General features: G+C 38.3%; 2 protein-coding genes across 2 annotated transcripts in view; one reads left to right on the plus strand and one right to left on the minus strand.

Annotated features, from left to right (window-relative positions):
• Nucleotides 1-25,265, plus strand: part of SEPTIN14 (septin 14) — a 135,469-nt gene that overhangs the window by 15,202 nt on the left and 95,002 nt on the right. Inside the window, exon 3 of the mRNA XM_019806489.2 lies at nucleotides 9,341-9,406. The gene's annotated coding sequence lies outside the window, so the exon portion shown is untranslated. The remainder of the gene's footprint in view (nucleotides 1-9,340; nucleotides 9,407-25,265) is intronic.
• The window catches only part of ZNF713 (zinc finger protein 713), a 32,610-nt gene continuing 8,272 nt past the window's right edge, over nucleotides 928-25,265 (minus strand). The window contains exons 2-5 of the mRNA XM_034670064.1: nucleotides 25,076-25,164; nucleotides 14,390-14,516; nucleotides 13,969-14,061; nucleotides 928-3,660 (exon numbers count right to left, since the gene is read on the minus strand). Of these exons, the coding sequence (XP_034525955.1) occupies nucleotides 2,603-3,660; nucleotides 13,969-14,061; nucleotides 14,390-14,516; nucleotides 25,076-25,162 (1,365 nt within the window). The 5' untranslated portion in view covers nucleotides 25,163-25,164 and the 3' untranslated portion in view covers nucleotides 928-2,602. The remainder of the gene's footprint in view (nucleotides 3,661-13,968; nucleotides 14,062-14,389; nucleotides 14,517-25,075; nucleotides 25,165-25,265) is intronic.

Below are 25,265 nucleotides of genomic sequence, written 5' to 3' on the forward strand. Positions count from 1 at the left end.
TTCTGAGAAAGTCACACAGATTTTAATGTTGAGCAGCACACCTTTCGCTTTATTAACTTTAATATATTCAACAAATATTTACAATGTGTTACAAAACGTTGTTCCAGGCCCTGGAATCAGTAGACGATCCATGTGCTAGTGACATTTCTATTGAGAAATCCTGAATAAATAATTTATTATCATGTGTAAGCTTAAATATCTCTTTTCATAAAAGAAAGCCAATGACACCTGGTTGGATGGGCCAAATGAACTAATACATGTGAAAGGGTAATGTCTTGCCCTCACAGACAGAAATAAGTCAAAACTGACGGGTTTTTCAATGAGTGCTATTCCTCTGGTTTCTCTACTCCAAGAACAAGTATTTTGATGTCATCAGTATACTTAGAGTTCACTCCTTAACTTGCAACATTTTGAAGAGAACAAAGGACATGAAAATAAATTCATCCCAGAATGACAGTTTACAACTGAGATAAGCATCCTCATTTTTGACCCTAAAGAATATTTAATAAGCTTCTACTTTTATAATTCCTGTTTATTATGAAGAATTGGTGAAAATCTTTGGCCAACTGTGGTCTGGTTCAGTCCAGACTCTTCTTTTCTAGGATTATCCAAGTTCTGCTGAAACTCTTTGAAAATCCCATTGTTTTCATTTTTCACCTGTGCCAATACACTGCCTCTATTGGAGCCCTTAACACTCTTTGTGGATATGTCTTTTTTTTTCTTTTCTGGTTGCAAAATTAAACTTTGATCAAAGCCTTTACCAATTGTACTTAATCATTACTTCTTTTAATACATTCCTTTACTGTCTAAGATTTCACCTTGGCTCACTCTCTTTCTGAAATCTGAGTGCCCTCCTTAAGGCAAACGAATGTTAAATGTAGCTCATTTCGGTGAAGAGATAATTTCCAGAGCGGATCTGCCCTGAAAATGGATCCCTACTACATGGACATCTGAACACAAAATACTGTTAAAAATCCTTCTTGACTATAGTAACTCAGGATTTTATTAACTATTTCACATTCACTGATGCGTGGGGCATAAACGTACTTTGAAAAGTTTAACATCTGTGATGAAATGAGTTCATTTCATTATTTTCTTTGTTTTTAGTGTTTTAGGTTTTTAAGTGTCTTTAGATCATTTCAGCTTTGACCCAAGAACTTTATAAAATGTAGTCTTTCAGAGGGAAAAAGTCAGAGAAGTCTTTGAGCTGGGAGCTATGTTGGAAGAAAAAGGGTGAGGAAGCAAGGGGAAATGCAATCCTACCTTAGACTCATGGCTTCTTCAAGCCATGCCTGAGGAAAGAGACAAACAGAAAATCAAGAAACTGAAGAAGCCCCATAGGTGAAGATATTTGTGGCTTATAACAGTTTACATTTATAATGCTTTGTAACATCAAAATGTGATTGTTTGCTCAACAGGGCAGTGTTCACGAAAATAAAATTTAACCACCTTAAATTCTTTTTGGAAAAAGGTGTTAAATCAATATATTTCAATAAATAAGATAAATTATTAAGCCAATCAGTAATACTTCCTTAGTTGTTTATATAAGCCAGTTAGGCTCTTCCCTGGCTCTTATCCTTATCATGGTACCACAGCTTAACATCTGGTATAGTCTCCTATTTCTTGTCTTTCACAGTTGTGCAGGGAGGTGTAGGGACGCTCAGCCCCTGGTGATTATAGAAAAACAAAGCAACACAGAACAACAACAAAAAACTCCTCTCTCTTCAAACCCACAAACATAGCAGAAATACCCATTTTAGTGAGAGCAATCTATTTGCTATCAGGAAATTTAAAAATAGAACAAGAGGATAGAAAAGTAGACATCTCTGAATCACTTTTTAAAGTTCATCACTATGACCCTCAGTCTCCTCCAAGACTCTTCTTAAAGTGATTCTAGGACTTGTTTGATGAAAATGCAAAAGTTGCTAAAAAACAAATCAACAAACACTGTCATATCCTGTCACATTGTTTCTCAGATGAAGGTACAGAAGATTTAGGTGGTACATCAAATGGATATTTTTAATTTGGAAGTTAAATATTTTGATAAATAAGTATGTTTTTTATTTTAGAACAAATGTAACTGACATATAAAACTCATAATTTCCACAAATACTATTTCCTAGGACAAGATTAAAAATCCTGAGTCCCTTTAAAGAAAAATACTAAGTAAACACTGAATATGATAAAAACTGTAAAGGAAACACACAAATGACTGAAGTTTGAGAAATACTGCTTTTATGTTTATTTCAAGTTTATGTGACTGGTTACACTACATCATTGCCTTAATCAATGTTTACATAATTTAAAAACTTTGTATCATAAAAGTTACAGGTGAATAATTACAGATTATTGCCTACAAGGTTTCTGGTCATTAAAAAGTTTTATATCAGATTTGGAACATGACTCAATTTAATCTTATTTATAAAATAAATTATTTTCACTTTCTATAACCTCTCCTGGGAATATGCTACTAATTTAAGACCTAAATTTATTTAGTTTCTATGCATTAAAAGTTTATTTATAAGCTTTCTCTCCTCTATGAATAATTTGATATTGAATGGGATGAAAAGATCTGACCAAAAGTTTTCCCAGATTTATATATTCATATGATTTTCCCCCCATGAGTTATGTGCTGCTGAGTAAGTGAAGGACTGGGACTTAAGGTTCTCTCACATTTATTATATTCACATAATTTCTCCCGAGTATGGATTTTCCTATGTTGATTAAGGTGTGCACTTTGGCTAAAGGCTTTCTCACATTCATTACATTTATAGGGTTTCTCTCCTGTATGAGTTCTCTCATGCTGATTAAGATGTGTCCTCTGGCTGAAGGCTTTTCCACAAAAACTACATTCATAAGGTTTCTCTCCGGTATGAAGTCTATGATGTTCAGTAAGGGATGTGATACGGCTAAAGGCTTTACCGCATTGATTACATTTATAGGGCTTCTCTCCAGTATGAATTCTCAGATGTTGAGTAAAGGATGAATGTTGACGGAAGGCTTTCCCACATTCATTGCATATAAAAGGTTTTTCTCCTGTGTGAATTCTCTGATGTTGAATAAGATGTATCCTCTGGCTGAATCTTTTCCCACATTCATCACACTTATAGGGCTTCTCTCCTGTAAGGACTATCTGAGGTTGAGTAAGAGATGAGTTGTGGCTGAAAACCTTCCCACATTCACTCGGTTTCTCTTCAGTATTAATATGATTGGTAAGAAGAATATGCTGATTGAAGATTTTTCCACACTCATTATATTCATAAGGATTCTTTCTTACATAGTTTCCCTGATAGTAAATCAAGTCTGAATTATGTTTGATGCTATTTCCTTGTGTGTCAGAATTAAGGGGTGTTTTAATGGAAGGAATTCTCTGATGCATAATAAGGTTTGAGTTCACATTATAGTTTTCTCCAAATCTATTACAGTCATGGTTTCTCTCCTGTGTGATCTTTTTGTGGGTGAAAGATACTTGTGCTAAATGTCTCTGCTGGTTTTCTTGGTTAAACTCTAACTGGTAATCAAAATCCCAGAGTCCTCCCAAGATGGAGTACCAGAAACTATCTCCTGTTAGTCTCTCCATTATCATGTCATGATTTTGATTTTCATCAGAAATATTCTGGTTTGGAGTTGATTTTTTGATTTCAGGTCTACTCTCCCCATCTAAAAGAAATTCAGAACATACAAATATTTTGCCATCTTCTCTGTTTTGAAAAAGAAATTTTTGCACAGTGAATTTCCAAGTGAAACTTCTAGTAATGTGGACAAGGCATATGTGGCATAAGTTTTAAAATATGGCCGTGGAACAAGGAAGACTAAAAGGATGACAGAAAGCAGTGAGCAGGGGGAAAATTTAAAACCTGTATGGTAATCATAAGAAGAGATCATCCAGGAGTATCCACGGCAGAAAGAAAAAGGAAAGGAGAGTAAGAAATATCAGAGAAAGGTCTGTGCTTAGAGGTGGGAGATATTAGAGGAAAGACTTGGAGAAGACAGGTCCAGGATTATTCTATTGTAGTGCCAGCTACTTGTTTATTTAAAAAGTATTTCTTCTTATTTCCAATCTTTTGTTTAAAATGATAAAATGAATACTTGCTTATAATAATGCATTCAAATAATGTGGAAATGCATAAAGGAAGAATTTCACCCCCTTAGAGGTCAGTATTGTTAACAGTTTGGAGCCTGTCTTGCCAGATTTTTTCCCTGTTCATACAAATATAAATGTAAATCATATTTTGAACAACCATGAATTGTGATAAAAACAAAATTTCATTTCAGTCTCCTACAACTTCTTTAAACTTAATGGGGGCATTCTCATTCTGCTTCTGGATGAAGATTTGGGCAGGTTCCGTGGTTCCCCCTAATTCTTAGATAACCGATACTCCTACTGTTACAGTAAGTTACAAACACAGTCTCTATTCAGTAATTAAAATGTTCAGTCACCTGGGGCGCCTGGGTGGCACAGCGGTTAAGCATCTGCCTTCGGCTCAGGGCGTGATCCCGGCGTTATGGGATCGAGCCCCACATCAGGCTCCTCCACTATGAGCCTGCTTCTTCCTCTCCCACTCCCCCTGCTTGTGTTCCCTCTCTCACTGGCTGTCTCTATCTGTCAAATAAATAAATAAAATCTTTAAAAAAAATGTTCAGTCACCTGTTTAATAATCAAAACTCCAAAATTAATTCGTTTTCCTTCCCCTGGGCTGTTAGAGTCATATTCTTCCTTTCTCCCCACCACCTGCATCTTTTCTCCACCCTACTTTCTTCCTGCTAGTTTTTTCCCCTATTCTCTCACTCCTTTTCCCACTTTAACTTTTTCCCAGGCCACTTCTTTCTCCACTGTCATTTAGTTTCCTTCTTTTTTGGAGGGGAGGGAAGCGCAGAGGGAGGGGGGAGAGAGAATCTTAAGCAGGCTCCACACCCAGCACTGAGCCTGATTCTGGGCTCAATCTCATTACCCTGATATCATGACCTGAGCCAGAATCAACAGTTGGACACTTAACTGAGTCACCCAGGTGCCCTGGTTAGTTCCCTTCTAACAAGAGTTTGAGGATAGAATCTGTGTTGGGAGGGATTAAGAGACAGGCCAATTTTTGTGTGACTGGGTAGCTTCACATTCTCACCTTGGCAGAAGATTAAATAGGACTCACTTTGGGAACTCTTATGACTCTTGGGAGGTTTTAGCTGGACCTCTCTTTCTTCTTTCATTTCCATGATCTGGATAGATAAATCTCTATTTTGGATAGTCCCTTGGGACCAGCCCTACAGGCATGAATCCTATTGGACAAGATCGAAGATGTTGGATGACTCATAAACACTCATGATACCTTCTCTTGACCAACTTGGGTAGTGCAAACAGATCCTAACTCAACCGTTTCTCCTGGCTCACCTACAAAAGCCATTTCATCAGTCAGCTGTTCTTGGGCCTTGGACTGCTTTAGCATTCTCAAATGTAAGTCCTGCACTAGTCTTGGTCTTTCAACCATAGGGAATGTATATAAAAAGCTGAAGAGTGTTTCTTTGAAGCTGGCACATATGATTATCATCCTAATTAGGACACTTGACAGTAAAAGGGAGCACCATTAATAATTATGCCAAGAATCATCCTGGAAAAATAAAATGGAATTACACCATAATACTGTTTTGTATTTTTCTTTTTCTTTCTTTCTTTTTTTTTTTAAAAGAGAGAGAGAGCAGGGGAGGGGCAGAGAAAGAATCTTAAGCAGGCTCCACAGTGGGTGGGGAGCCTGACATGGGGCTTGGTCTCACAACCCTGAAATCATGACCTGAGCCAAAATTAAGAGTCTGGAGCTTAACACACTGAGTCACCCAGGCACCCCTGTATATTTCTTTTTTTTCATTACTGCATATCATGAACATATTTTCATGTCAACAAATACATTTCCATAATTTTTAAAGGTTGTAAAATACCCAATTTTATGGATATATCAAAGTATTTTTAATCAATTCACATTTAGGTTGCATTGGACTTACTGTTACCACAAACAGCATGGCAAGAATAGTTAGTTGGCCAAACATGAAATAGAAATTGTAGGAAGAAAAAGAAAGAAAATTGTGAAAAACAGATCAATATGCTTAAAGATATACAAAAAGATGTATAAACAGAACTTACTCTGGTCTAAAATTATATGTGGAAAAAATAGTGATTTAAAAGATTTGTTTTAAACCAATTGACCAATTCAACCAAATTATCGACTGGATCACTTTATTTTCAGCCAAAATGCTTTTGTCTGCCTAAGGACTTTGGCTCTGGCTCTAAAATGTTTAGAATGATTGGCTGGAGTCTGAAGACACAACTCCTTCTGCCTAGGAGTAGAATTCAGGGCCTTCATTCCCTATGGCCCAGCTTCTAAAACTTTTGTTTATTCCTGGAAACATTGCAGCTTGATCAACATACCCATGGCCACTTTTATTGACTGCCGCCTTTCCATGTCTTTCCTCTGAGTGAAAAGGGGAAAGTGCTGCTGGTTGGCAGACTTGTCATCTACTGATACCAGGAGGAGGACTGACAATGCATGGACTATACAGGCATTGTTCCCCCACTCTGGATACCCTCAAGGCACATCAGATCTTCAACCACAGGGCTACCTATCTACATCCCAGTGGGATGCCAGGGTAGAATCTAGACTCCAGGCTGAGACACTGATTATCTTGGGCTATTTGTGAAGAAAATTTGTGAAGAACAAACTCTAATCCATTTGTTCTAGCTCCTTACCTAACCTAAGCCCCCTTGTTAGCAGACATGACTGCAACTTACCTTAAAAGGAGGGTGGGCACTTATGAGGATGAACACTTTCATCAAACTATGTATATGAGAGCATGGAGAGGTGCTGTGTTCTCTCATTATCCACTGCCTACATTCTTCCTGGTTTGGCCTTACCTGGCTAGAAACCCAGCCATTTACTGAAGCTCCCAAGTCTTTTTTTTTTTTTTTAAAGATTTTATTTATTTATTTGACAGAGAGACAGCCAGCGAGAGAGGGAACACAAACAGGGGGAGTGGGAGAGGAAGAAGCAGGCTCCCAGCGGTGCAGGGAGCCTGATGTGGGGCTCGATCCCAGGACCCTGGGATCACGCCCTGAGCCAAAGGCAGACGCTTAACGACTGAGCCACCCAGGTGCCCCTGAAGCTCCCAAGTCCTACTTTATGCTTCTGCTGAGTCAATCCCCTATGACATCTTATATTGCCTACCCCTCTGTCATCTGAGATTATAGAAAAAGTGCTACTTGGGAAGAAAGTGTTTTCAGACATGGAAGTAGAAGAGCTTCCCGTGCCTACACTGTGAGAATGACATGCATTCTATTTTGTGCCCAAGTTCTAAGTTAAGTAAATGCATGCAATATCTTGGTCATGGCTACAGACTAAGGCTCTTTAGCTCTACTGCAGGAGTTCATCAGGCTTTCATCATTCTTGTAGGAGCCTAAGGGCTCTACATCAAGAAAAACCGGGGATCTGCATAGACTTCTGCAGGCTCGGTGTGGTTACTATTTGTCCCCACTGACTCCATATTCCCTGGATCAACTCTTGGGGTTATGAGCCTTTAATAAAATTGGATTTCTAGGGTACCTAGACCTCTGATGTCCTTTGTATCTAGGAAGGGGTACCTTCTAGATAGGATCTTAATATAAGCATCTTGTGATGCCACTGGGCAACCACAGCATCCTGAAGGGCCTTCTGCACTACTGCACACATCACCTAGCAGACAGCTCACCCTGCTCAGCCTCATCCAGTGCCTTTTGAAATAAATTATTTTGAAGTAGGAAGAAAGGAAGCAAGAAAGGAAAGAGGAAGGGAGAGAAGGAAGGAAGGGAGGAAGGAGAAAAGAAAAGAATTAGGGCGAAAGGGAGGGAGGAAAACATTTTTAAAAGTTTACCCTTTTTTAAAAAAAGATTTTATTTATTTTATTTATTTATTTATTTATTTATTTATTTATTTGGTTGGTTGGTTGGTTGGTTGGTTAGTTAGTTATGAGAGAAAGACAGAGCACGAGCTGGAGGAGAGAGAGAAGCAGGCTCAGTCCCAGGATGCCAGGATTAGGACCTAAGCCAAAGGCAGACACTTAGCCAACTGAGCCCCCCAGGTGCCCCACTATTAGCATTTCTAGTTCTCTCTCTCTCTCTTTTTTAAAGGTTTTATTTATTTATTTGACAGAAATAGAGACAGCCAGTGAGAGAGGGAACACAAGCAGGAGGAGTGGGAGAGGAAGAAGCAGGCTCCTAGCAGAGGAGCCTGATGTGGGGCTCGATCCCACAACGCTGGGATCACGCCCTGAGCCGAAGGCAGACGCTTAACCACTGTGCCACCCAGGTGCCCCTCTAGTTCTCTATTAAAAAATATAGTGGGTTATAATATTAATTTAGTGGGTAGAACAATAAATTAAAACTGAAACAATAGGCTAAAAAAGATTAGAAACTATCAGAGTTCGGACATAGCAGTAAGGATAAATGTTTGGTAAGACTTTGTCTCAATTTTATAGATCATACAGATCTTACGGGTTGCAATAAAAATGAATTTCTTAATAAGAGTGGTGGCTATAAATAATTAAAAACTACTGTTTGGATAGAGGTTGGTAAGCTTTTTCTGTAAAGGGTCACATAGTAAATATTTAAGGTTTTGTGGGTCATATGGGCTTTATCATTTACTCAACTCTGCTGTAATAGTGTGAAAGCAGACACACACAGTATGAGTGACAGAGTAAGTGTGGCTGGGTTCCCATAAAATTGTTTGCAAAAACATGTGACTGTAGACAATGTTTTGTTCATCCAAAGAGTCTACAACGCCACACAGGGTTATCTGGAAAGGGAACCCCCCTTGATAATGTAACATGTCCTTATGTTGCCCGGTGGGTCATCTTACACTAGCAATGTATGAGAGTGCTTTCTTCCCTACAGTCCTATCAGCAGTGTGTGCAGACAAATTTTTGGACTTTTGCTAAACTGATAGGCAAGAACGGGTAATCTGTATTTTCAATTTGTGTTTCTCTTATGAGTGAGGCTGAACATTTTTTCTTGCATTAAACGTATTTGTATTCCTTTATCTAGGAACTGTTCAGACATTCATATGCTTCTGTTGGGCTGTTGGCCTCTTACTGACTTACAGGAGCCTTTTATTAATGGGAGCTTAGCCTTTTTGATATAAGTTGCAGATATTTCCCTTTATTGCCATTTGCCTTTTTACCCTGCTTATTATGCTACACCATGCAGAGTTTGGGGATTTGTATCTGTTGAATGTATACATCTTTTCTTTTATGGCTTCTAGATTTTGAATCATAGAAATGATTTTCCTGTTTCAAGGTTATAAAAGATTTCTCCTGTGTTTTCTTCCAGGTCTCCTATGGTTTCATGTTTTACATTTAAAGTCTCTGATTCCTTTGGAGTATCTTCGTTTAAGGGGTAAGTTATGGATCCAATTTTATCTCTTTCCAGATGGGTACTCACTATTCATTAAAGGTCTACCTTTTATAACTATACTTGTGGTGAGCGTAGCATGAAGACTGATCACTATGTTGTGTACCTGTTGTGCAATGTAACATTGTGTCAATTATACTCAAATAAAAAAAAGGTCTACCTTTTAAATACCAGTTGTCTCAATACCATTTTATTAAGATGTCCACATTTTCCCTCCTGATTTGAACTAATGCCTTTATCGTATACTAAACTCCTGCATACATCTGGGTCTATTTCTGGATTTCCTATTCTGTTCGGTTGATCTGCCTGGTAGTGAAAAAATTTTATTGTATATTATCTAGTTGAGATAATCCCTCTTATTGTTTTTCCTTTCAGAGTTTTCCAGATTATTTTTGTTTGACTTTTATTTTTTCTCTTACTTTATTTTTTTAATATGTTCAATTAGCCAACTTTATTTTTTTAATATGTTCAATTAGCCAATTTTTTAATATGTTCAATTAGCTCATTAGAATGAGCTTATCTAGAGCCCTCTAAAATCTTGAAGGCACTTTTTATGGGATTACATTACATGTATATTAGGGACACTGACATCTTGGTATGTCCATTTATTCAAGTTTATTTTTGTGTATATCAGAGTGTTTTCAAGTTTTCCCCATGCAGGTATTGCACATTTCCTGTTAAAAGTTTATTTCTAGTGCACTTAATTTTGCTCCCTAATTGTTTTGAATTTCTCTTCCATTTGAACCCTGTATCCTGATGGCAGGCCTTTATTTCAAGCAAGCACTGGAGTGTGTGTGAGTCACAAGGTGATTAATTTTGGCTGTGTGTAGATTGGGAGAAGGCAGAGAAATGCTCCGCCTGGCTTGGTTCCACGTGGGCCTTTGTAGCACCGGGTCTGCCTTCCTTCCCTGAGACCTGGTGGCTCAGAAACAATATGACTCTACTTCATGCATAGAGTGCTCGTTTTCCTGGGAAATGCCCGGATTTACTGTGCTTGGAGAGAAAGAGAGAGAGCGAGCGAGAACAAGCCGGGGTGGGGGGAAGTGGCAGAGGGACAGGCAGAAGCAGGCTCCCCGCTGAGCAGGGAGCTGATGTGGGGCTCCATTCCAGGACCCTGGGATCATGACCTGAGCCAAAGGAAGACGCTCAACCAACTGAGCCACCAAGGCGCCCCATCCACATTCTTTATAATGGTTATACAGTAATCTAATATATGTGCATACCATAATTTATTGAACCTTGGTCAACATTTAGGTAGTTTACAGTCTTGTTGTTTCCCCCAAAATGAATATCCATGTCTATAAGTCAGTTGCCACATGTGACAGTTCAGGTGGGTTTTGATACATTGTTCAGAGGGACTCTGAACATGCAGTGCTTCCTGTGACTTATATTTATTTTGTGTATAATGATGACTAGAAACCAGCCAACACCATAAATATCTTGATTGAGCAATAAAGGATTTTCTATCAAAAGCAAAAAAAAATAGTTTATTTTCTAGGTATTTTATTTTTTTAGTTACTATTAAATGGGCTCTTCTCTTCCATCATATTTTCTAACTGGTAGGTGTTTGTGCTTTCATTTTCACTCCACTTCAACAATTATTTACCTGGTTAGTACAGTTATACTCTGAATTTAGATCCATATAAAGAATCTCAAACTCAGTGTTGCACTCTCTTGCCCTGTGAGTAGACTATGCCCTTATTCACATTCTACTTTCTGATCTCATCTAGAACTCCACTGTTTCGACTCTTCCATTGTTTTCTAGTTTCCAGTTTTCTTCAGGCCTTATTTTACTTCTTGTCACTTCTTGGACAAGTGACAAAAGGTAAAATCACCTGAATTAACAAACTCTCAGTTTTTCTCCTTTAGTTCCACCCATCTAACAGGCCCTCAGCCTGAGCTCTACAAAGCCTTTCTGGTGCCGTGTGGAACAGGAGAAATGGCATATGCATGGTCACTGGAAACCACAAATGCATAGAAAATCTCATTTGGATCCTCAAAGCTGCCTGGTAATCTCTTGATTCATCTTTGGTCAGCTTCCATTGACCTGAGTAAGCTAGAGCAAGTGTTCCTCAAGTTCTGTACTTATCCCCCACCATTCCTTTACATTCAATAGGGGACCCTGCGTCCAACTTTACCAAGAAAATAGAAATAACCATGTGTGAACTCTCCAAATCTCCCACCAACAAACTTATTTACATACAAAATCACCCTAATTTCCTTCTTTCCAATCCAACACCCATATCTTCTAGAACCTTGCTCCGTATTTTGTATCTATTTTCTATTTACTCCCTCTTTTAACCCCTCCCCTTTAGTATTAAAAACAAGCTAAAACCATTCCTGCTTAGAACAATCCTCTTTTGACATTACCTTCTAGTCTCCCATATATCCTCTGTTGACTCCCTTTCTCATTCTAGCTTCTTGTAACGATATGGCATATTTATCAGGTCTACCTTTTTACCTCCTGTTCACTCAACAATGTACTGATTGTTCTTCTAATTACTTCCCTGTTATTTCCCTTATTAATATAATTACTAACCTCTTTGTAGCTAAATCCATTGGACACTTTCCAGGTCTTACCTTTGTGAGGAAGAGGTTTCTAAGTAAATAGGCATCAGTAGATGCCAACAAGGCAAGCAGTACCTCAGAGGGCAAGCCAGAATTAGATGCATCCATCAACAGAAATGTTTTACCACATCCTCATAAGAGGAACCAGTCACTATGTCCTTGTGTCTTACCGGAAAATGCAAAAATGCAAGCTGTCTCCTTGGAGGAGACTGCCAGTCTGCTTATAACTGACAAGGAGGATATGAGGACATCATTTGTTCAAGCTGACCTGTGAACCAAGAGCCTTAAGCATCCACAAAATAAGTTCTGGAAATTTTCTTAGGTTAGCAATTATTTTCTCTAGCTAGGGGTCTGTGGATAGGGATTTAATGGGAGACAGCATGGATCCCACAAATGGATATGCCTGTGGGGAAAAAAATACGTACCTGAGGGAAAGAATAGCTTTGCCTTCTGCTGTAAGTGCCAATGCTGGCAATTCACCTGGGAAGGGAGTTTTTCATTTTCTTCCTTTAGTTTCCTGCTTCCCAGGTTTCAGGGTGTGGAGATTCATAGAAATAGTGTCACCTACTGTTGTCAGGGAAGGTATTAGGGGTTCCTGAAAAAATGTTTTATTAGCTTCTACCCATGGAATGGCAGCACTCGTCAGATGAAAATTCAGGTTCATTGAGGCTGAAAGAGGAACAGGTTTCCTACCCAAGATGACCTGGAGTGCTAAAAGCAAGGACAGCCAAGTCAAAGCCACCTTGAAAAAGAAGTTTGAATGACAGAACACCAAGTCCAAATGGGAAAACCAGGTGCCAAAGCAAAGAGTCGGGGTGGAAATTAGATAGAGATGGGGGGCAGGTTAGCCTGGCTTAATAAACCAGGGTGTAAAATACCTAACTCAGTATCTGACATACATTTAAAAGTCAACTACTTACTAATATAACCAGGCAGAACACTGTAGGTGGTATGCCAACAGTAGGGAGCTAAGGTTTTGGTTTTTGTTTTTTTTTGCGGGGGGTTAAGAACTCTCATATTTAATGGATGCTTTAAAGAGAGAGTATAATGTCAACAGATCCAGGTTTTGAAATAATTAAAATGATAGCATGACATTCATAAGTGAAAATATAATCTAAAATCTGGGAAGAGAGTGTGGGTGAAATCCTGAGGCTAAAAATACAGAAATGGGAAAATGCCACAGAAGGGTTACTTAAAGGCAATGTACTACAGAGATGAACACCAAGCCTATAGGAATACATGCTTTTAGAAGAATAAAAAGGGAGAGAAAGCAGTGAAGGAGCAGATAGAAATACTGGGCAAAGACTACAAGAGGCAAGAATTGTGTAATCACAAGCCAGAGTGGAAGAAAATGTCAAGAAGGTAAAGTCAACACAATCCAATGCAACAAGATCAGAGGAGATAATAACTGTTTTCTTTTTAAGCCACTGGATTTGACTGAAGGAAGTTACTGGTAATCTCCAAGAAAACGATTTTAATAGTACAGAGAGGATAGGGGTCATATCATAAAGGTAATCAGGTAATCAAGAGAATTAAAATTGAGGCTAGGTTTTAGACAGGTTTAAAGAGTTTGATAATAAAAGGAAAAAGAATGAAAAGTAGATAAAAATGGCAGAAGATCTTTGATATGGAAAAGAAAGATTTAAAGAATACTGAGAGGATGTATGAATAAAAAACAAAGTGCTGTGTGGAGATTTCCAACAGCAAGGTATTTATGAATGTTAAAATTAATACCTTCACACGAACTTTTGTGTTGTGTGAATTTTTTAATAGTAAGTATATATTATCTGTTTAACTAGAAAAAAAATAAGAGGGCAATTTCCACTTTGGAACAAAGTCAAACAGAAACTGAATTTTTAAAAAGGCCTCAGTATTCTTAAAATCCCAGAGGCAGAGACCTGGAGCACAGTCAGTTGAATATTTCAGAAGCGACTGCTTCTCTTCGCCGAGCAGCCCATACCCAAGTGCTCGCTCCTCACCTGCGTGAGTGTCCAGGGCGCGGCCTCTTTCCATCACCCACTGCTCCTCTTGCTCCAACTGAGAGATCACCTCTGGCTTATAAAGTTGATGCCCTATTCATGGAAAAAATGTATGTCATAGAAGTCTGTACTAGGAACAGAAATTTCTCTCAGAACTCATTGCCAACATTTTTCGTCTTTAGGGCCTCTGGATTTGGAAAGGGGAAATTTCAGAGGCAGCAAACTAAAGCTACCCACCTCAAACTCAGCAGTCATGATCTTTTACCTGAGGACAAACAGCAGGAAACAGAGGTCCTCTGTCTCCAGAACTGAGTAGCGTTCTGTCCTGAACTATATTCACTGAAGATTTGGAAATTTTCACTACTTAAGGAAATACGCCCGTTTAGAATGGTTTCTAGTTTTACAGGGACAACATCCTTACCCAGTGCTACCAGATTCCTGTAGTTCTCCAGCATCACGTCTCGGTAAAGGTTCTTCTGCGCAGGGTACAGCTGGTCCCACTCTTCTCTGGTGAAGTTCACAGCCACGTCCTGGAATGTCAGTGACTCCTGAAAATATCAAGTACATCCCTGCTTAGCCGGAAACCAGTTTTTTACAGGGGCCCTTAGGGGAAGGGGCAAAGGTGTAGTAGTGGAAAAGGTCAGGATGTCTGAGCCATTGTGCTGACAGTCTTTAGGGTTCCCTATGAGTAATCTAGGTCAAAATTTTTGAAACAACAATTAGTATCTATTTATCTTTCAAGTCAGACATAAAAACATTCATGGAATAATGCTTGCTTTTAAGCTTTTTACAGTTTGTTGCAAGGAACAGACTCTCATCATCTAAACAATTAAAAAAAACATATGGGAAATTTATGCTGTAAGATTTCACAAATAAAAGAATTCATTGGTTGAAATACTGTAAGGAGGTGTCAAGTTGGTAGATTTTGTGTATCCTTAACAGATTTTTAAACTCTGGACAGAATTGGAGAGACGATATTCCAGTGGGTTAAACAAAAAAAAAAAAAAAAAAAAAAAAAAAAGAGCAACCAGGGCAAACAGGTTGAGAGTAGAAGACGCATGACGCATGTGGAGATCAGTAAAAGAGACTGCCGCGTTACAGTTAGGAGATTCAAATAAAAAAGGGTCCCCTCTAAATTTTCTCTACTGTCAATGCTTTTTAACAATTCTTTTGCTCTAAGAGACACACAGATACAAACACAGGCACATACAACCAATATATACCTCCCCCTCTTCCCTTACTACCTAATCCCTCCAAAATACCACCCATTTCATGGGTATAATACCTCGACTCTTCAGAATGAGTGTGGGGTTATAAGTAAGTGCTTTCCCCCATAAGTTAATAGTCAATATTTAAGTACAGTACTGGCATTTTACTTAAATTTTCAAGCTTTGATAACATATCTTTCTAAAATATATTTCAGTTAAGTGACATAGGCAATTTAGAGATGAATCACCAAGGCTGGAAGAAATTAATTTATCCAAGGACATACAGCTAGTAAATAGCAGGAACTGCATTTCATCTTCGATCTTATTCTAAAGCCTGTGCTCTTTCCATCATACCACAAAGATGTCTTTTCTGCATTTAGGAATAATTCCCCTTCGTGACTTTTATTTTTAATTTCCATTCTACTTTCCCCATGCTTCTTGAGGGTAGCACCAGGGTGAGGAAAACTAGGAATTTATGGTCTACATTCTTTAATACCTGCATTTGTAGTTCCTTTTGTCTGTTTTAATCAGTACTTTCTCTTTCCTTCTATATCTTCTAATGATTATCTTGCACTTGGGTTACCAGTTTCTTCTCTTCTCTTTTTTTCTTCTTTGAATTATATTTTTAATTAGAATATTAATATTAGTATAAAAACATATAAAAAAGTCCTTAGTAAAAAAACAAATCTCTCTCCCAGGCTTCCTTCCTCTCTATCCAGCTTTTACTCCTAATCACTATTTATAGTTCTTAGTGTATTACCCCAGAATTCTTTATGCAAATATGAATATAGATTCTCATTTCCTCCCACTTTTTTTTTTAACCTCAGAAGTAATGTATTGTATACATTGTTTTTTAACTTAACAATATAATGCTGGAAATCTTTCCATTTCAGACATATTAGGATATAGCTTCATTATTGTTTTTAAACTCAAAACATTTGGACATAATTTCAGACTTCAAGAAAAGTTGCAAGAATAAAAAAAATTCTTCCTTCTCCTCTCCCTTTTTCTTTCTATAATTTTTCTAGACTGTTTAAAAGTAATAAGTTGCAGATCTGATGCCCCTTTGCCTCTAAAAATTCAGTGTTTATTCTCTAAAAGCAAGGCATTCTCTTACGTAGCAAGAGCACAGTGATCAAAGTCAGGAAACTAACACAGACAATGATACAGTACTGTTGTCTGCACTATACACATATTCAGATTTCACTAAATGTCCTTTATAACAAAAGAAAATTCAAGACCATGCGCTGCATTTGTCTTCTATCTTTTGTCTCCTTTAATCTGCAACAGTTACTGAGCCTTTCATTACATTTTATAACATAGATATTTGGAAAAGTTAGGCTAGTTATTTTGAGGATAAACCTCAGTTTGGGCTTCTCTAGTGTCTCCTCATGAGTAGATTCACTGCACTTCTGGCAGGGATAGTATGGAAAGGATACCGGATTCTTCTCAATGAATCACATCAGGAGGCACACATTATTGACTAGTTCCATTATTGGCAACGTTAACTTTGATAATTTCGTTAAGGTGGTTATCTACCAGTACTTTCTGCTGCAAAATTACCATTTCATCCTGTAATTAATAAGTATCTTGTGGGGGAGATACTTTGAGACTGTGTAAATATTTTGTTCTTCCTCAAACTTTCATCCACTAGTTTTAGCACTGATACTTCTTGCCTGAATCAATTGTAATTATGATAGTTGCTAAATGGTGCTTTTCTAAATCCATCATTCTTTGTATAGTTGGCTTTCTACTGTGATGAAGAGGTTTCCCTCATTAATTAATTAATTTATATCAGGTGAATGTGTTCACTTATTTTATTCAATAAGTTATAATCATTTATTATCACTACTTATTTTAACGCTCAGATTGTCCCAGATTTAGCCAGTAGGAGCCCTTCAAACTGGCTTCCATGTCCTTTTGACATATCCCTATCATTCTTTGAGCATTTTACTTTTGGGGACAGAAAAACATTCCTTCGAGGTACACTTTGTGCTTTTCTGCCTCACAGCTGGAATTAGCCATTTCTCCAAGATCCCTGTTTCCTTCTAATGTTCAAATACTGAACATTATTCTAATGTTTCTGCTTCTAATCAGAGTATCTGCAGGGTTTCAGTCTCATGTTCTGTTCTGTTGGTCAAATACTGAGCATTACGTCTAGTTCCTTTTAATGGAGAATGGCATTTAAAAATTAAGATGTGGATACTAGATGTGTTCAATGCTGCTGGAATATTATCGCTTCTAGGCCCTCTCAGTGGTCGTATCTGGGAAACAGGTATGTGTGTAATGATGTACGTATATGTGAATACACACACAATACCATAACCATTTCTATACACAGCTATATGTGTTAAGACCCATGAGTTCACACTGATACCTTTAATTCTAATCCAACGTAGCAGAGTTCATTCTATCCTCCTCTCTTTTCATGCTAACTCACACCTCTGCACAAAAGAAGCCTACCAGTTCCGTGTTCAGTGTTCACAGTTGCTTTGCTTTCAGCCTCTGTAGTAGGAGTCCAACTATTTAGGTTTAAAGGTTAACTCCTTTTCCTGTTTCCTTCAGTGTGGCCATGCCAGTAATTTGAAAATACAGTTTGGTTCATTTGTTTTTGTTTGCATTCAATTTTAGGCCCTCGTCCCATTCTCCCTCCTTTTCCTTCCCTCACCAACAACCCCCCAACCCTTCCATCTATCTTTTTCACCCATTCTCATTCAAGCCCTGTTGGCAACCAATCTCAGACTGAATTTCAACCCTCTGGTGTTCCTTTTTGCCCAAATGAGCAAATACATGTATGTATATATGTTTTTATTTCCTCTTCTTTTTTACACAAAAAATAGTGCACTATAGATACTCTTTTGCATTTTGCTTTTTTCACTGAACAGTTTATCCTAGGAATCAGTGCATGGATATCTTCCTCATTTTTTTTATACCTGTGTGATACTCTATTGTTTGAATGTTACACAATTTATTTAACTAGTCTAGTAAACATTTTAACTGTTTTCTACTCTTGCTATTATAATTAATAGTACAGTGAATTGTCTTGTATGTATATTGTTTTGCAACTGTGAACAAGTCTACCTGATGAATCAATTTCCCAAAATAAGGTATCTCGTAAAAGAACATATGGATCTGGAATTCTGATATATATTGCCCAACTGATCTCTTATAAGGGTTCTATTAATTTACATCCTGTAACAATAGATTGTTACTACCCCAAACTACCCCAAAATTTAATAGCTCAAAACAACAACCACCACATATTTTGCTCACAAAATCTGAACACAGGCGGGACTCAGTGGGACTAGCTTATCTTTGTCCCATTTGGTTTCAGCTGGGGTGGCTCAACTTTGGGCTGTAAATTCAATTTTAAGATGGCTTGCTCGTATGGCTGACAAGCGCTGCTGGCTGTCAGATGGGTGCTCCGTCAGGGGCCTTCGTGTCTCTCCATATGGGCCTTTGAACAGGCTGCTCTGGCTTCTTCATGGCGTGGTGGTTGGATCCTTAGTAAAAATTCGTAAGAGAATCACCTTTTACGATCCAGCCTTAGCGGTCACATCACTCACTTCTCCTAAGTCACAAGCCTGCCCAGATCCAAGGGGAAGAGACAGTCCCTCACCTCTTGATGAAGTTTTTAAGTTACCTTATAAGAGGAGCCTGTGGGATGGAAGAAATTATGCCATTGTTGGAAAATACTCTCTGTCACAGTCTACCTTCCAGAATATAAAAACTCAGGGGTGCCTGGGTGGCTTGGTCAGTTAATTGTCTCAGCTCAGGTCTTGGTCTCAGGGTTGTGAGTACAAGCCCTGCATTGGACTCCACTCTGGACATGGAACTTACTTAAAAGAAAAATTCACATCCTTCCCACATGCACAAAACACCCATTTTCTTCCCCAAGACACCCAAATTTCATCCCATTACGGCACTGGCCTGAAGTCCAGGATCTTGTCATCTAAATTAGGTCCACATACCAGATCAGGATCTTAGAATGCAGAGCCTCAGGTATGGTTCCTTGAATGCTTTCTCTCTATGCCACAACCTGTGGACTAACGAAGTAGTTATTTGGCCCATCCTCACCCCCGCCCCCAATTTACAATGGTGGGAAAGGCACAGAAATAACCACTGGACACACCCCCACTCAAGTAAATAGCTGTTCATCGCAATTCTACATTGCAGCTTAACTGTGCACATGTTGAGAGGTGTGAATGAGAAAGTTTATTTCCAAACCCAGTAACTCCTAGTTTCTTTATATTTAACAGTTCTTTTTTTAGCCTGTGCTTTTTCTTTTATATTTATTTAACTTAGGCATCCTGAACCCTAAAACAGTTGGGGTTTTAAATTTTCTACCTGAAAATCTCCTTAGATAGATCATTGAGCTTGTAAGTATATTTTCTATTTTCCTTGTTATGAAGATGATAATGTTGCTCAATATTTCTTCTTTGAAGTTCTCTTTTCCCCCAGCTTACAACAACATTTTCTTTACTAGCTTTTAAGCCCTGACAAAGGTCCTTTAGGCTTCCACTAACTCTCCTTGAAGCCCTTCATGATTTCACTAATGGTATTTTCCTTTCTATCCTCTGTCCATTGCTCAACTGGCTCTGTTTAAAAGCCAATGACATATGTTCTAGGTCTCTGTTTTGGCAGTACCCCACTTCCAGGTACCAAAATCTGTAACAGCTATCTATTGATGTGTAATAAACCACCCCAACATGTAGGAGATTATCATCTGTCTTGCTTACAAATCTGCAATTTGGGCGGGACTCAGTGGAGGCAGCTTGCTCTGATCTATGTGGCATCAGCTGGGAGGGCCTGACTTGGGATTGAAGAAACCACTTTTAAGATGGCTTAGTCACATGGCTGGCAAGTTGGTGCTGGCTTTCAGCTGAGAGCCCGCTAGACCTGGGAGCATTAGTTCTTCTCCATGGGCTGTCTGGCTTTCTTCAGACAAGGTAGCTGGACTTAGAGCAAGCATCCGAAGAGAATGAGGTGAGAGTCTTACTGCTTTTTGACTTGCCTTGGAAGTCATATAGCTTCACTTCCACTGGTCACAGGCTTGCCCAGATTGAATGGAGGGAATACAGACCTCAGTGTCTCTAGATGCAATGTGTATCAAAGTCACATTGTAAAGAAAGTGTTTCCAATGGGAGATGTTTTGGCCATTTTTCTGAAAATGCAACTTGTCACACACTCATAACCAGCAGTATAAGAGAGTGCCTGTTTCCCCAAAAGCTTTGTGAAGAGACTAAGTTATTAAGCTTGTGGAAAATACCAAACTCATGGCACATTTTAGTGATAAAATATCAAGCTTTCTCTCGTTTTAATTTAAATTTCTTCTTGTTATGAGTACAGATGAACATTTTACTTGTGTTTGAGATCTGAATTTTCTTTCCTATGAATTGTCGTTTTATGTTATTTGTCAACTTAATTGGACTCCTTATCTCCTACTGATTTAGAGGGGTGTTTTATATATTTCAAAGATTAGCGCAGTTAATTTGAATTGCAAAATATTTTTCTTCATTTGACAATGTCTTTTTACTTTGCTTATAGTTTCTTTTGTTATGCTGATTTTTGGATATTTTTAAGGAGTTGAACCCATCAATCTCCTCTATGGCTTCTGGATTCCCAGTAATTATAAAGTCTTTCCTCAGTGAAGGTTATAAAAGAATTCTCCCATTTCTTTGAAGTATAATTGAGATACATTATGTTAGTTTCAGGTGTACAACATAATGATTCCACATTTGTATACACTGCAAAATGATAACCATATTAAGTCTGTTTACCATCTGTTACCATACAAAGTGACCACCCTTTTTTTCTAATGATGAAAACTTTAAAGAATTACTTTCTCAGCAACTTTCAAATCTGCAATACAACATTATTGACTATAGTCTCCCTGCTATACATTACATCCCCATGTCTTAATTTTATTTATTTATTTATTTACTTACTTACTTATTTGCATTTTCTTTTATTTAAATTTTAGGTAGTTAACATACAGTGCAGTATTGGTTTCTGGAATAGAATTCAGTGATTCATCACTTTACATACATCACTAGTGCTCATCATAAAAAGCATCCTCCTTAATACCCGTCTCCCATTTAGCCCATCCTCCACCCACCTCCCCCCATCAACCCTAGTTTGTTCTCTACCCTAAGAGTCTCTTATGGCTTGTTTCCCTCTCTTCTTTTTTTTCTTTCCCCCCTTCCCATATGTTCATCTGTTTTCTTTCTTGAATTCCATAGGAGTGAGATCATATAGTATTTGTCTTTTTCTGACTGACTTATTTCACTTAGCATAATACACTCTAGCTCCATCCACATCATTGCAAATATAAGATTTCATTCTTTTTTTTCTTTTAAGATTTTATTTATTTATTTGAGAGAGAGATAGAGCACAGGGAGAGGGAATGGGAGGCAGAGGGAGAAGCAGGCTCACGGCTGAGCAAAGAGCCCGATGTGGGACTTGATCCCAGGACTCTGGGATCATGACCTGAGCCAAAAGCAGACACTTAACTGACTGAGCCACCCAGGTGTCCCAAGATTTCATTCTTCTTGATGGTTGAGTCATATTCCATAGTATATAAGTATCACATCTTCTAAATTCATTCGTCAGTCAGTGGACATTGGGGGTCTCTCCATAGTTTGGCTATTGTTGATAATGCTGCTATAAACATCGGGGTGCATATGTCCTTTCAAATCTATATTTTTGTATCCTTTGGGTACCTAGTAGTGCAATTGCTGGATTGCAGGGTAGTTTTATTTTAACATGTTGAGGAACCTCCATACTGTTTTCCAGAGTGGCTGCACCAGTTTACATTTTGACCAACAGTGCAAGAGGGTTCCCCTTTCTCCGCATCCTCACCGACACCTGTTGTTTCTTGGGTTGTTAATCTTACCCATTCTGACAGGTTTTGATTTGTGTTTCCCTGATAATGAGTGATGTTGAGCATACTTTTATGTGTCTGTTAGCCATTGGGATGTATTTTTTGGAAAAGTGTCTATTCGTATCTTCTGCCCATTTCTTAACTGGGTTGTTTGTTTTTTTTGGGTGTTGAGTTTGATAAGTTCTTTATAGATTTTAGATACTAACCCTTTATCTGATAGGTCATTTGCAAATATCTTCTCCCATTCCGTAGGCTGCCTTTTAGTTTTGTTGATTGTTTCCTTCACTGTGCAGAAGCTTTTTATCTTGATGAAGTCCCAGTAGTTCATTTTTTTTGTGTTTCCCTTTCCTATGGTGATGTCGAGTAAGAAGTTGCTATGGCCAAGGTCAAAGAGGTTGCTGCCTGTGTTCTCCTCTAGGATTTTGATGGTTTCCTTTATCACATTTAGGTCTTTCATCCATTTTGAATTTATTTTAGTGTATGGTGTAAGAAAGTGGTTTTGTTTCATTCTTCTGCATGTTGCTGTCCAGTCTTCCCGACACCACTTGTTGACAATATTGTCTTTTTTCCATTGGATGTTCTTTCCTGCTTTATTGAAGATTAGCTGGCCATATAGTTGTCGGTCCATTTCTGGGTACTTGTTCTCTATTCTGTTGCACTGATCTATGTGTCTGTTTTTGTGCCAGTACCACACTGTCTTGATTACAGCTTTGTAATACAGCTTGAAGTCCAGAATTATGATGCCTTCAGCTTTGAGTTTCTTTTTCAACATTACTTTGGCTATTCAGAGTCTTTTCTGGTTCCATACAAATTTTAGGGTTGTTTGTTCCAGTTCTGTGAAAAATGTTGATAGTATTTTGATCGGGATTGCATTGAATGTATAGATTGCTTTGGGTAGCATAGACATTTTTTTCACCTTTTTTATTATGTTCAATTAGCCAACATATAGTACATCATAAGCTTTTGAGATGTAGTGTTCAACGATTCATTAATTGTGTATAACACCCAGTGCTTATCACCACATGTGCCCTCCTTAATACCCATCACCTGGTTACCCCATCCCTCCACCCCCCTTCCCTCTGAAACCCTCAGTTTGTTTCCTGAAGTCCAGAGTCTCTTTTTTTTTTTTTTTCAAAGATTTTATTCATTTATTTGACAGAGATAGAGACAGCGAGAGAGGGAACACAAGCTGGGGGAGTGGGAGAGGAAGAAGCAGGCTCATAGCAGAGGAGGCTGATGTGGGGCTCGATCCCAGAACGCCGGGATCATGCCCTGAGCCGAAGGCAGACGCTTAATGACTAAGCCACCCAGGCGCCCCCCAAGCACAATTTCTGGCACATTGTAGCTGCTCAAAAAATACTTGTTGAATGAACCATTTTCTTTTTTTAACGTAATAAGTGGTTCTGGAGAATTAAAACAAACTCCTTTGGCTAGAATGCCAAGAAGATTTATCACTTTAGTTCTTGATGTCTTTCTAGTCCTATCTGTGGGGAGCCTTATAATTAAGGGTAAACTGAATAAATCTATTCCCTGCAACCCAAAGATCCCAAAGCAGTAACATACTGCTCAACTCCAGCTGACAGTCTCCTTATTGTCCCTGCTCTTGCATAAGTTTTATTTCCTGTCTGCAATGGCCCTGTCTTCTTTAATCTTCAAATCTAACCAATATCAGCACAAACTCCACCTTCTTTATGAAGTCTACCGTCATCCTTCTAGTCTCAATCAGATTTCTCCTTTCTCTGAGTACCTCTTGTTTTTGTTGTATTTTGTTTTCTTAGTAGCATCCAACATTACACTTCTTGAATGTTGTGTGGTTTAGGTGTGTAAAAATCTCCTCCGATGAGTTTATTGGCTATCTACAGATAATGTTTATCTCATACAATTTGGAACAAGAGAAGTCCTCCTGTCTGAAGCAATTGATACTGGTATCTGGTGTGTTATGCTAAAAAGCTGGTTAAAGTTGAGATCCATAGAAGATATCTTAAACATTTTAATTTGAAATATATAATTGTATATTCATGTGCTCATCTTTTGGTGTGAAACTAAGCCTTTTCTGAGAGTGATTTTAATGACTGAGTGTACATACCCATAATGAATCAGTTTCTGTTTCTTTAAAATGCAACAAGCAAGTGACACTTGGGAAATATTATAGGTGCAGAATCCTCTAAGATTTTTATGATTTTCCTTCAGTGTGTTACAGTTTGCTCGCACATAATTTGATGGCAATTTTTTAAAAAGCGACTGGTATTTTATTTATAAGGTCTTTCCAAAGCATTCAACTGGGTTTTACAGGAACAATGCCATGTCATGGTTATACTTCATCAGTTTACATAATACTTTTTAAAAATATATTTTATTTTTTACTTGAGAGAGAGAAGGAGAGAGAGAGAGAACAGGAGTGGGGGCAAGGAGAGAGGGACAAGCAGACTCCTCCAGGGAGCCTGATGCAGGGCTCGATCCCAGGACCCCGAGATCACAACCTGAGCTGAAGCCAGATACCCAGCCAACTGAGCCACCCAGGTGCCCCAGTTTACCTAATACTTATTCAAATTATAGAACAGTAACAACAGGCTTCAACAGGTTTTGCAAAAGGTACAACAGATTCTTGATAAACATTAACTCCTGGCAGATGTCCTCAGGCCTGTTTAGTAATGCCATTAGCTCCAAACAGTCACTGTGACCTGGGCATCATTTGATTGTCTACCGAGAGAACGGCAAGTGCTGTTTCAAGTCTGGTGAGTTGTTTGAGTCATGAGTGATTGAAAGATGGTCTATAGTTTTTTGGTTTTTTTTGTTTTTTTTTACAATATCTAGCACAGACATGAGCCCATGATCTGCTAAAAATGCTGGAAGGAGAAAAGAGCTATAAAGGGTGAATGGGAAACATCCTATAGAAATTATTATCTGTCCCAAGAGTCTAAAGGGCTCTGGATTCACTTCTGAGAACTGAAAAATAAAACTGCCCATATTCTTAGAACTATAACAGCATTTCAGAGGAAAGTAAAACTGAACTTACCTGAGACCTGACTATCTGTGATCCATCATTCATTTCTTTTTCCTCCATGTTCTCCCCTTGGGAAAGTACAGCATTGTAAGAGGGCATAACTGGGAAGAAGAAAACAAGCATTTGGTAAATACATGATAAGAATAATGAAACTAACTCTTGGAATTTTTGCTTCCTGTTAGAATGGCAGACAGTTTAGAGA

This window comes from Ailuropoda melanoleuca, chromosome 10, assembly GCF_002007445.2.
Source record: "Ailuropoda melanoleuca isolate Jingjing chromosome 10, ASM200744v2, whole genome shotgun sequence".
NCBI classification, from domain to species: Eukaryota; Metazoa; Chordata; class Mammalia; order Carnivora; family Ursidae; genus Ailuropoda; species Ailuropoda melanoleuca.